The 12773-nt window shown below is 49.3% G+C and overlaps 1 protein-coding gene across 2 annotated transcripts in view; it reads right to left on the minus strand.

Annotated features, from left to right (window-relative positions):
* The window catches only part of CCDC6 (coiled-coil domain containing 6), a 48165-nt gene extending 42491 nt beyond the window's left edge, over positions 1 to 5674 (minus strand). For both annotated transcript variants that reach the window (XM_090144847.1, XM_090144848.1), the window contains exon 1: positions 5339 to 5674. In XM_090144847.1, the coding sequence (XP_090000973.1) occupies positions 5339 to 5659 (321 nt within the window). In that variant the 5' untranslated portion in view covers positions 5660 to 5674. The remainder of the gene's footprint in view (positions 1 to 5338) is intronic.
* Positions 5675 to 12773: the final 7099 nt, after the last annotated feature.

Below are 12773 nucleotides of genomic sequence, written 5' to 3' on the forward strand. Positions count from 1 at the left end.
AGCCTCACAAAATTCAAGAACAGAGGAAAACATTCTTCTTGAGACCATGGCACCGCAGTTATGAGCACCAAATCAATGGTGCTGCATCAGTACGAGTCAGGCCTGGAAAAGACATGCGTGTGCTGCTGCAGTTGTGCTCAGTTAGCTGCAGCACACAACAGTCAGCTCACAAAGCAAGAGTGATGATACAAGATGAAAAAAATAAAAGCTGTCAGTTCTAAATGAAGCTCTCAGAAACAGCTGGGCAAATTTGGAGCAGGAAAACGTGTTCAGCCTAGACCAGTGCATCGTATACCAACAACATATTGATCCAGCACGCTGGACTTTCAGCATCTCAGAGCCTGACAGCTTCTTTCAGTTGTGCCAGCAGCTGTGCACAAGGATCAAGCAGCAGCAAATGGTACCACACCTTCCCATTAGCAGCTTGCCAGCACTGCGGCAAACAGCATGGCTTTTACCACCTTAACCTAAGGGTCACGAACAGTAACAAAGTCCATCATGAAGCTTCCTTCTTCCTTTACACATTTCTGTAGAAGCTAAACAGAAACTTCTTGAGAAGGCGGCAAACGCAACATTCAAATACAAGACAGTTGTTTCCTCTGCATCTGCTCTTCCTGAAAAACTTTGGAGTTTCACTGCATATTAATTTGCTAATCTTAGCAAAAACGTCATCTTCAAGAAGCCAAAAACCAGAACTGAACAATACAGTCAGATTTGAAAGCTGTGAGGGCACTTTTACACCTACAGAAGCTGCCACAAAGTGGCAGAACCCCCTTTTTCACACTTGCAACACCTACTTTAAAGTAAATCATGAATAACAGACTTTACCTCTGCTAAAACATTCACCTCCTCACTTTCTTGGTTCACTTTCTACCTTCTAACCGCTTTCCTCCCTTGCCCTTAGCTGAGCAACTTTCAAAAGTTTGTGTTTTGATACAGCCTGCTCTGCCTTTTCTCCTACCATTCATATCTGTATTGAAAAAGCATTCTGCTTTGAAACTCTCGTTCCAACTGCAGGAAAGGCAAAAGCGCTCTTTGCAGAGGATTTTCACCAATACAGCACACATGAACTTCCCCAAACTACCTCTCCAGGCTGACATTTTCCACGAAGAACCACAGCAGCAGATCACAAACACACACACATCCCACCACATACTTCCTTGAGAAGAAAATGCTAAAATCACATCTATTTCCAGCACCTAAATCTGGTTGTTTACCGAGAAAACTGTAACAACTCTGCAATACCACAGAAGATTTTGCCAATCTGTAAGTCACAGAAAGCCTGCTTGTTTGCAGGAGATGTCTGTTATTGGAAGCGATGAATTTCCCCAGAATTTGTGACTAAAACAAGGAAATGAGAGCTGAGTAAGCCCTTTTCTTCCATTGTTTCTCCCAGCTAGCAGAAGCCTGTCCACATTGCAGTGCAGAAACGCAACAGAGACTGTGAAGCCAGGAGCCGCAGCTGCCCTCTGCTAACACTCAGTATATAAACAAGGTTGTGCTCGGCCCCGAGGTGCAGGTTTAGCTGGAGGGATGAGGGCAGCAGAGGCTCCCAGGAAAATACTGCTGCTCACAACTTGCAGCACAGCAGCCCTTTGCCACAACTCCTGTGCCTCTGAGCATCATGGAACTCACAGCACGACAGCAGGGCGCATGGCAAGCTCACCCAAACAGCACCCACGTGGTACTCATACCATCAGTGTTTGGGATCAGTCTTCTCTATCTCAACTGATGTTCCTTTGGGCATCCACATACCTCACAATGGGACTTCTAGGACTCTTTCCTTCCCTGCAAAGCAAACTGGGTAGAAGAACAGGAAGCCGTTCTCAGAAAGTCTATGTTACAGCATTAAAACTGCTACATCTGGCACCATGCAATAGGAATGTTCTCAAATGGAGACTACTCAAATACACTAGCTTTACACCAGTTAGAAAAAAATAAACCCTAGAGTAAGGCTCACTACACTTTATTTCCCTGATGCTACAGGAGATGCCGGACTATACCAGGCCAATTCATGCGAGGTAAATGACCGAACCTAACACCAAGGGAAGCATGTATGTACCTGCAGGAATCGGACTGAAACAGGTTTTGTAATGAAAAGCAGCCTGCTTCTCTGAGGCCTGTCAAGTAGAAAGAACAACAAAACCAGAAGGCTTCAAGACTGCGTGGCTTTCACTGAGCCAACTTTGTGACATCAAACACTGGAAGGTGAAAATCAAATAATGAAAGGAACAAACCCAAGTTCTTCTGACTTCAAAACAAACTCCCTGACCCAGACGTGCACGCAGCCTCCTGGCTGAAGCACTGCAGCTCCCGTGGCACGCAGCAGGGCAACCTTTGGGAGAGTGCTCCTCCTCCCCCCAGGGTTGCACGTACTCTGCTTTCACCAGAGAAGCTGTGCTGTGTCAGACTTAGTCCGCCAAGTATGACATTTCCTTGCAGACCTCTCACCAAGAAACGAAGGAAGTACATACAGGAACTCCTCTTCTGGTAGTGTATGTAGCACTGTAACCAAAAGTAATGACTTCACATCACAAACACACAGCTGCTCAGATTTTCAGACTTTTCCCAACCTGAGCACCATTCTTTCCATTTCCCAAAAAAGATCTTACAGAAACATATAATGCAATCATACAATTAAAGATTGCTAAATACATGCAAACAAGTGAAGTGAACGCAGCTATTTCTTTTTAGTACTTACTCTCATACTCCAGACAACACTTTAGATCTCCACACTCTCCTCACTGAGTGCCTCCCCATGGTAATTACCAATAACAGCAGGTCAGATAAAATTATCTTGTGTGCTTATTTAACGTCATAGCCTTGCACGAGACCAGCAGTGTAATTCCATTTGCATTTCAGGCTGCAGGAATGATCAGAGCTTGCACAGCTTTTTGGAAACACACTTAGTCCAAGCAAGTTTTACAGATTCTGGCATTAAACCAGCATCTGTTGTTACGCATTTTATGAAGTTAGTGAGCATAAAGATCTGCTAAGTCAACATCTCTTCTCAATCAGTTTTCCAAGTACCACTGCTTAACATAGATGCCCTATGCTGACCACTTATTTTCAACCCTACGATGCTAGGATTAACTACAAATATCAGGATGCCTATGCAGCAAGCTGCTAATTCCTGAACCATACACGCTCACACTGACACCAACAGTTCTACACACAAGCAAAAACAATGTCATCTTAGAAACATACAGCAGTACAGACACGAGAGGAAAGAAGAAAAAGATTGCTTAAATCTTAAAGGGAAAATATTCAAAACCAGAAAAGAAGTTGGAGGGAACTAACTAAAGCACAGCGTCACTGCAGCACAACAGAGTTCAGAGGAAGAGGCGGCGAAAGGCGCGGGGATGATGGGTCACACAGCCAGAAGCGTCACCTCCACCTACTGCACACAGCTTGCATCATCTCACCTGCACTTCTGGATACCTCTCGGTTCCGCTTGTGCTTCACAGCTCATCCCCAGCAAATGATAAAAATCAAAGCTGATCCGTGAGAGCACAGTGCCTACAGCAGGAAGCTGTGCCGCACAGCCCTGCCCACACTGCACACCAGCGACCAGCTGGAGCAGGGCTGTGGGAGTACCTCCACAACGGCTTACCATCACAATGGGGAAAATCAGAAAACTTTGCATTTAATGACATTTCCATGCAAATGGCACACATTTCAGCGTTCCAACAACGCTCCTCTCCGATCATTTTCATACTCAGAGCAACAAAGTATTTTGACTGCAAATGTGTTTACATTAAGGACTATGTAAATCGCAGCACAAAGTCTGGGTAGCTCAAAAAAAAACAAAAAAAACCCCAAACCTGCTCTGCATTCATGATTTTGCTGCTTGCTGAATTAGAAGTGGTTCACTCAGCTATGCATAGCAAAGATACAGTGTCTGCTCAAGACGCTGGTTTTCTAGGCAGCCTACAGGTTGCTGTGAAAGTCTAACACCTTTCTCTCTTCAGCCAAGATGTCGAGAAAGACACAGATGGTTTCAGATTTAAGAAAAATACTCCCTTTTTTCCAATTAAAACCCAATGTAATCAGTCCCTAGAGAGAGCACAAAAGGAATGTTAGTTCACAGGAACTTATTTACAAACAGCAATTCATCTACCAGGGGTTCAGACAGATGCCATGTCTTTCCAACAGGCAGAGAGAAAATGTCTGACTGACAAGATGTCTTAGCCCCTTCCAGCACTGAAGGCACTCCACCGCTACCCAATTAAGGCTCATTCTCTTCTCGTAAAGTAATAACAAAGCACACGTTTCCCCAACCGGCACTGTATTTGTCATTCTTGAATAAATTACTTCTGTATTGTGTTTCACGCACTCTTCCGGCCCACATCCTGCTCACACTATTGGGAACAGAGGAGGGGTCTGCCTGCGTGAGCTCCATATCCCATTCCTTTGCTAGATGTATCGCAACAAACTGCTCACCAATTGAACGGCTACGAGCCGGTCAGTGAAGCATCAGATGGGAATGAGCACTTGCAGGTGGGATCTGGAGTCTTTACTGTGGCTCTGCCCGCACCAGCAAGGGCTGCAGGGCAGCACAGCGCTGCCGGCACCACCTCCAAGTCGTGTCTCCCCCCTCGTTCCCCCCCCCCCGCTGCCAGGGCTGCCCGCACTCCGGCCGTGGCCACTGCAGCACCCAGAGCAGCACTGACGGCTGAGATAGCGCAGACAGCCCGACCTAAAGCCCAGACGCCCCACCGATGGGGAAGGAAACCGTGTCATGCGGATTACGTTTTCATACGTCTTTTGCCGAGGACTGACGCCTCGGAGTGCCGCAAAGTGAAGATAAACTCATTTATCCCGTCGGTGCTGATAGGGGAGCAGCAGCGGAGCTGGGACAGCGCGGCGCGCTCCCGCACGGCCGTCGGTCCTCCCCTCGCGCGAGCTCTGGACCACCTTTTCAGACGGTACGGACGACCAGCACGAGTTCGGGCCAGCGGGTCGCCACCCGCAGCTCCCGCGGTTCGGTCCGCCCGAAGAGGCGGCGGCGGTTCGGAGCGGCCCCGCCGCGCACCCCGCTCGCAGCCCCCGCGCGAAGCGGCGCTCCGAGAAACTTCGCGGCAGCCCGCGTCCCGTCAGGGCGCCCTGGGGCCCGACGCCCGCCGTCCCCTCGCAGCCGCGGCCCGCGGAGGGCAACTCGGGGCCGGCTCTCGGCGCGCGGCCGCGCCGCTGACGGCCGGCGGCCTCTCCGCCCGCGGCGATCCCGCCCGGCGCGGAGCCCGGCGCGGCGCGGGGCGGGCCGAGGCCCGGCCGCGCGTGGAGCCCCGAGGCCCGGTGCCGCCCCGCCGCCCCCTCCCGCGGCGCCGCCCGCACTCACGATGGTGACGCTGGCCTTGCGCAGGTCGCGATTCTCCTCCTGCAGCGCCTTGCACTTCAGCTTGTAGGTCTCCAGCTCGATCTTCAGCACCTTGTTCTCCTGCTGCAGCGAGGCCAGCCGGTTCGTCAGCTCCTCCAGCCGGAACGGCGAGATCACGATCCCGCCCGCCTTGCCGCCGCCCGCGCTCCCCGAGCCGCCGCCGCCGCCGCCGCCCGGCCCCGCCGCCGCCGGGCCGCCCGCCGCCAGCGCTCCCGCCGCGCTCCCGCCGCCCCCGCTGCCGCCGGCGCCGTCCGTGTCGCTCTCGCTGGCGCTGTCCGCCATCGCCGCCGCTCCCGCCGCCGCCGCGCCGCCAGGCGAGCAGGGGGCGGCGCCCGCCGCGCGCCGCCGCCGCCGCCGCCCCGCGCGCCGAGAGCGGCCGCCGCTCGCGCCGCCCGCCACAGCGCCCCCTGGCGGACCCGCCCGCCGCAACGCCCGGACCGCGGGCGGCCCCCGAGGGGATCCCGCGGGCGGAGCCGCCCCTGGCGCGGCGTGCGGCCGGAGCCGCGTGCTGCGCGGAGCCCGGCGGCCTCGGGTGGAACCGGCCCTTCCGACGGAAGACGCGCCTTCGGTACTGACTGAAACGTTCCCCCGTGGAAAGGCTTTTAAGTGGAGCGCGTTGTTTAAATATTAAAATAATCGCGTCTACCAGCTCGTGCGCAGAGCTTGGGTTTCATGGCTGAGAACCGCCGAGCGCTCTTTGCTCCGGGTGCTGCCGCGCAGCTGCTGCCCGGGCCTCATTTACACGAGATCGGTGCTGGAGCCTCATTTACATGCGGTTGAAACAACCGAACCCCCTGTTTTATAAAGAAGCACACATCTATAATATACATAACACAAGAAGCGTTCCTCGGGGATCTCGCTTTTCATTGCACAGGGAGGCAAAACGTAGGAAGAGTTCCTTCAGAGGAACGATTGATGGTAAATCCCAGGGAATGCTGACTTTCCTAAGCACGGTGCCTCCAGAACTGATTTGTCATCAGCATTCATTCCGGTCTGGGAGTGGGAGAGGAAAGCGTTGCTCCCTTGGACATGGCTCCTGGAAAACCAGTGGGCAAGTCACAGAGGAAAGCAAGCTCCCTGGAAATAGCATCACCCTGGAAACAGATCTAAGGACATTCCTTCCACTTTATTCAGTGTGGGGCTGCTGCGGACTGCCTTCCGTGCACGTCTGGTTCACGCTGATGTGCCTCGATGACTTCAGCTAAACTTCATCACGATGATGACGCCAAAATGCTCTGCATCTCATTCTCACGCTCCGCATCTTGAGTATTAGGTCATGGCTTCGCAGGCTGCTTCATCTCTCTGCTTCCTTCAAGGAGCTCTTTGGGAGGCCTGTGTGGCTCGGCAGTGAGCATTTCATGCTGGAGTGCACTCCAGCAGGGGCTGCATTGAAAACTCTTCAGAAAGACGGAAAAAAAACCACCTTAATCTCATCAGCCTCCTGCCTGATTGTTTGCCAGAGTTATAAGCATTTTCCCCAGCCAGATCAGATAACTCCCAGGGACTAGAGAAAGAGGAGGAAAATTCCTTACTGGAAAAGTTGATTTACATTCAGGATCATTTTCTGACGTGCACAAAGCTGTATGCTGTTACTGGAATGAACCTCAGCTTCAGTATTTCACTACTGGATGCTGTAAGACAATTTGAAATGAAGATCAGTTTGTAATCTGATAACTGGAGTCTGGATTGCAAAGCATGCCACAGCTTGCCTGGGCAACTTTAATAGCACAAACATCTAAATCAGGCAGGAAATCTAACCACAGCCAGTTTGGTGGTTATTCCCTCGGGCGAGAAGGCATAACGCAGCGGGGTTCCTGCAGGCCTGCTTGTGGAGAGCTGTGCCAGAGCAGGCGGGGATGAAAGAGGGAAGCGGCATGGCTGCGCTGAGCTGGGAGCAGTTTCTGCATCTCATCTCTCACACTTTGGGCTCGACTTTCCTAGGCCAGCTCCCAGTATGTATCTATTGCTCGAGTGTGCAGCAGGTTTTCTTTGCTTGGCCCAGCCCAGCATGAATGCAAAGCTGTGTCCCAGGAGCAGCATCTTCAGCTGGGACATACGCACCCTGTGCAGCAGTGAGCAGCAGGACAGCTCTCTGGGGACAATGGTGTGGTGCACCCGCTGGCTCTGGGGCAGCCAGCAGCAGGGCGCTGACCCCTCTCTGGCTCAGGGAGCTGCCACGCCTCATAGAATCATAGAATGGCCAGGGTTGGAAGGGACCCCAAGGATCATCAAGTTCCAACCCCACTGCCACAGGCAGGTCCACCAACCTCCAGATCAGATACTACAGCAGGTTGCCCAGGGCCCCCTCCAACCTGGTCTTGAGCACCTCCACAGATGGGGCATCCACAGCCTCTCTGCCCAGCCTGTGCCAGCACCTCACCACTCTCTCTGTGAAGAACTTCCCCCTCACAATGTGTTTTGCTGAGAGCAAAGCCTGCCTCACAGCTGCCATGGTGCAGCATGCATGCTGCTGTGATGGGCAACACAGCACACGGGGCTGGATGAACCCCACTTGGCCCAGCCCAGCCCTGGCTGTGCATGTCTGCAAAGTCCTTCTGCCATTTACAGTACAGGGACTAAATGGCATGTTAATTCAGGCTTCTCTGCTTAGGCAAAGTCATTTTAAATTACGATACATTAACGCACATCTCTCATTTTAGATGATGTATATTCTGATTACTATGTGCATTCGTTTCCTTCTTTATTATTATTATTAGTTTGAGGAGTAGCTGAATAAAGGAATGAGTTGTAGGGAAATGTAATGGAGCGTACACGCTGTTCGTTATACAGAATAGCGTGGTCCATACTGCTCCCGGATAAATGAGTCACCGGGACTCTATAATTGGTTTCTTAATTATTTATGAAGGGGTCTTTTAACAACAGTAATTTTTCCATTAATGGCAAGTAAGGATTTCATTATCTCTTACTACATTGCCTTTTTGTTCTATGCCACAGCGAATGTCAAATTTTACTCTTTCTATGGCTATAATGTACGAAGGAATTTCAGCTCTGTAAAGTAATTATTCTTTCCCGTCTGCCTGGGAATACAAGTGTAGGTCATCTTATTTTTGGTTTCTTAATCACAAGAAGGTGTATCGTTTTTCAGAGGACTTATTGGGCAGGGGCCTCTGCTATCTCAGGCAGCACAGGGAGCCTGGAAGGGGAACTGGACGGTGCACTCAACATCCCCAGTGCAGCCACTGGGACTGGTCAGCTCCTGCCCACAGGAGTAGGTTGGACAGCTGTCGGTATTGCTTTCAACAGAAAATATCAAAAAATAGGCTGGAATTGCTACAGACCTGCAGGTGCATAGATGAGGTGATCTCGGGTGACAGGAGAGTTTCTCCTGGTAAAGTCCAGCCTCCTCGCCATCCGCGCTCTGTGGGCACGGCATCAGAGGGCTCGCTCCCCAGCCAGCACGACTGTTTTCATAATAATAAATTATAACTTGGCACTTTTGTAGCACTCTCCAGTTCAAAGCTGCGCTGAAACATTATCTAATTAATTCTCACAATAGCCCTGGAAGGCAAGAAATGGAGGTAGTGAGCTAATGTACTTGCCCAATGACAAACAATGAGTCAGTGGGAGAGTGGGAGTAACACTTAAGGCCCCTTGATGTTTAGATCTGAGACAGCATCCTTCTTTTCATAAAAGCATTTTAGTGATTTACAAGACAGAACCCATATATTTAATTACAATTACATCCAACTACTCCAAATTAATAGATTAAAAGGGGAGAGAAAACATTAGCCTAGTTAGCACCAAGAAGAAATCACATGCTTTGCACATCAGTAAAACATTAACCAAAGCAATTAAAAGGTACAAATATGTGGTATAAGCAGAGTTGGCAAACCCCCATGGGAGGGCTTCCAGCTGCAAGGCTGGGCACAGGCTGGTGGGCCCTGCCCTCCCAGGGGCTGGGGGCACCCACGGCACCGAAGCCACCAGCCCATCCCCACCGCAGGGCACAGGGCCGTTTGCTTTGCTGCATAGAGGCAGAGATGCCTCTTGCTGCCCAGCAGCAAACCTGAGGGACCTGCAGAGATGTAGCTCAGTGTTTCACTGAAGCAGGCAAAGAGTGGCAGTAATGTTGTATGAGAAATAAATGCAAAGCTCTAGGGGGGCAAGGGGAGCAAGTAAAGAATCTTAAAATGTCACTGGCACTGTAATAGTACCAGTGCAGATATCACAGCAAGAAGCAGCAATAAAAAAAGCAGGGATTTATTAAGAGAAACTGTCAGTACAGGAGATAATGGGCAATTAGAACTGGTATTTCATAAACTCGTATCAACAGCAGAAATATTTGAATCAAATATATTGCTGGCATGAGAAAGAGGTATGTTCAGAGATTTCATACAAACTGAAATATAATTCCAGGGGTCCATTAATCAGCTGGAACAACTTCTGTAACAATGCAATTTTATTAAAATGTTCAGCAGTTACAGAGTGAAAAGAGCAACTGACGCTAATTAACCTAGGAACAATTTTTCATGGTACTCAGGAGTATCCGACTGAAATTGAGAGGGGAAAAAGAAAGGAAAGTCACTGTTGCATTAAAATGCAAGTAATGCAAAATAAACTAAAGCAGGGTCAAAAAGAATTGTGACTTCTATACAAGCAAATATTCAAGGAGAATGCTGATTGCATATGTAGGGACTTTACCACCTTCCGAGGGCTGTTGAAGGGGAGAAACCTAGATTTGAAAAATATTTGTAAAAAAGAAAACAAATTCACCGATGCTGCGAATTAAGTTGTTTGTTAATGCAGGATAAGATGTCTCCTAAGAAGTAGTTCAAACTAAAATAACGATGTGGCACTTTCTTTTTCAGACCAACAATTACTTAATCAGAAACTTGTATTAGAAAAGAAGCCTCTCTTCAGAACAGAATATGGGATTATGGAAATGTTCCATGCGGCAGCAATCCAGCAGATAGTGCACCTTCAGCTCTTGGGCTTTTCTTTCCTATTCTTATTTTCCCAGGGAATTTTTTTTTTTTCTTCAAAATTTGGAGTAGGTTTGTTCTTTTGTTCTGGCCTTGCCATAGCAATACCCAGCTTCTGGAGGCTTTCCAAGGAAATTGGTGAACAGTGGATTGCTGTGCGTTGCTGTTTTATTGACCAAATGGCTCTCAATAATTAGCGTGATGGGAAAAGTACCAATAAAACTTTCATTATAAATCTTTGCTTTCCTCCAGGATTTAGGGTCAAATAATACAGCCGTGCACAAGCAGTGCACTGTTTTTAGCATCAACAGTCATGAAAACCGTGGCACGTACGTAAGATTTTTCTCGAGCAGCTCATTTTTCTGTCCTTCACTAACATTTTTCTCTTGTGGTAATGGATTATTTTTTATGGAAAGCACTTTGTAGCATGCAGGGTCAAAGTTTTCCATCTCCCCCCTCCCTCCCCTTGGGTCTGCATTTCAGTCGGAAAATCGCTGCTCTCTCAGCCAAGCGAGAGCATTTTCCTCCCTGCTCTCCCTGTAGGATGGGGCCTATCCTGAACACATAGGCGCTGTTTGCTCTGCTGCACCCAGCCCAGTCTCATTTTGCCTCTTCCCACGTCTCTATGCCCAATGTCCCAGCCTGCTCCACAGCTTCCCAAGGAGTGGGCCACATGACCTGGAGCTGCAGCAGCACAGAGGCTACCACTGGCCGGGCACCTGCCTTACATGGGACCCCACGGAAGGGTCTGCCCTTATAGATGTTGTTAAAAACTCCAACCCCAGACTTGCAGTCCCCTACCTCCAGCTGATAAAACACAGCTGGGCAGGAGACTGGTGCCTGGCCCTGGCACCTCTGGCTGCCCCAAGTGACCAACTGTGTGTCCGGGATTGGGGGAGAGCAGCAGCCCCCCAATAGAGCACAGCATGATTGCCTGCACCATGCATGCTACAGACAAAAGCCTCTGTTAAACAATCCCCCAGGAAATTAGCATTAATTAGCAGGGTGCTGCAATCCTGCAAGCTACTGCCATTTATCCCACTAATGTCATCTCTGCACTATAGGAGCTCTTAAGATTTCTGACATTAAAACTATTACCAGCCTCAAATAAAACATAATTGATATTCTTTCCAAAGTGGAAAAAGTACTGGAGAATATTATGCAGCATTATTATTAGGTAGCGCTAAAACAAATAGCAAAGGCTGAAAAGACCACTGTATTTAGCAATCTGCTTTATTTTTATAGATGCAGTAAAAGTCCCATGACTTACAGTTTTACTTCTAAGGAGAATGTTCTCACTGGAAAAAAAAATGAAAAAATGACAAAAGCACATATTAGATGCAAAGCCCTCACTCTGCTGCCTGCACTTGATGCTAGTACTGGCAGTGTTTCTTTTAAAATGTTTGTGCTTCAACCTCGTTTTTTCCTCAGCTACAGTTGAAGTCAATACATTCAGCACAAACAAATCAACACCCACAAAATTCCATCTGTGCATCATTTACTGGGAAATTCACAATTCTGGGAATGCAGCTGCAGACTTCCACCTTTCCCTGCCTCCTTTGAATCAAAGCTTCGTGGGCTGGGCTGGGGAGGCAGCAAGCAGCAGAAGGGGCAGCCTGCACTGCTGGCAGGAAATTCATCTGCACGCCTCTACTACCCTGCACAGACAACCCTGCTTTTCTGTCTAAGGAGACCTTCTGCCTACCAGAACTATAGTGCCAGCTTTTTTCCTTGCATCAGCACTGAGAGGTGGCCAGGAAGAGGACAGCGATGAATCAAATCAAAGTCCTGTGCTCTGGATGCTGCTAGAGATGAGTGAGGCTCTTCGATGCTGTTGCTCATGCATTCATGCTGCTGGCCGCTGCAGCCTTTGTTTCCAGCTGTAGAGTGATATAATAGTAAACATACACACCACTCACTCAAAACATTCATTTTCACCCAAACGGCATGGATACCTACAACTGGGATGGAGGCAGCTGGACAGAGAGGTCTCTGAGAACACAGACACTGTTGGACTGTGACCTGCAATCAGATGTTTTTGTTCTTCACTGACTTAAAAAGCATTTTCCCTGCAGACTTGCTAGTGTCTTAAAGCTGCCAGCATTGTACTGGCAGTCTCCTGAGCTAGGAGTGTGCATGGCAACACAGATTAATTGCTGAGATTATGAGAAACTCTCCATTTACTGCCTCTGCTACAAAAGCTCACAGCCCTAATAACTCAGAAGCACTGACAAACCTGCTCCGCCAAAGCCGAGTAGTGTTCTGTAGTGCTTTCCACCACAGAGGCTTTGCTTATTGATCCCAGGTGAGGACTGGCTCCTGAGCTTTCAGTACAGCACAGTTCTAATAAGCAGACTGAGCCCCCTCTGCAGCAATGGTGCTTCCTCCAGTGCCAACATAGGGTAAAATACACCTTTGTATTACCCTCAAAGTCAGGTAGAACCAAACCTTCA

This window comes from Phasianus colchicus, chromosome 8 (assembly GCF_987193195.1).
Source record: "Phasianus colchicus chromosome 8, bPhaCol1.hap1.1, whole genome shotgun sequence".
In the NCBI taxonomy this organism is placed as follows: Eukaryota; Metazoa; Chordata; class Aves; order Galliformes; family Phasianidae; genus Phasianus; species Phasianus colchicus.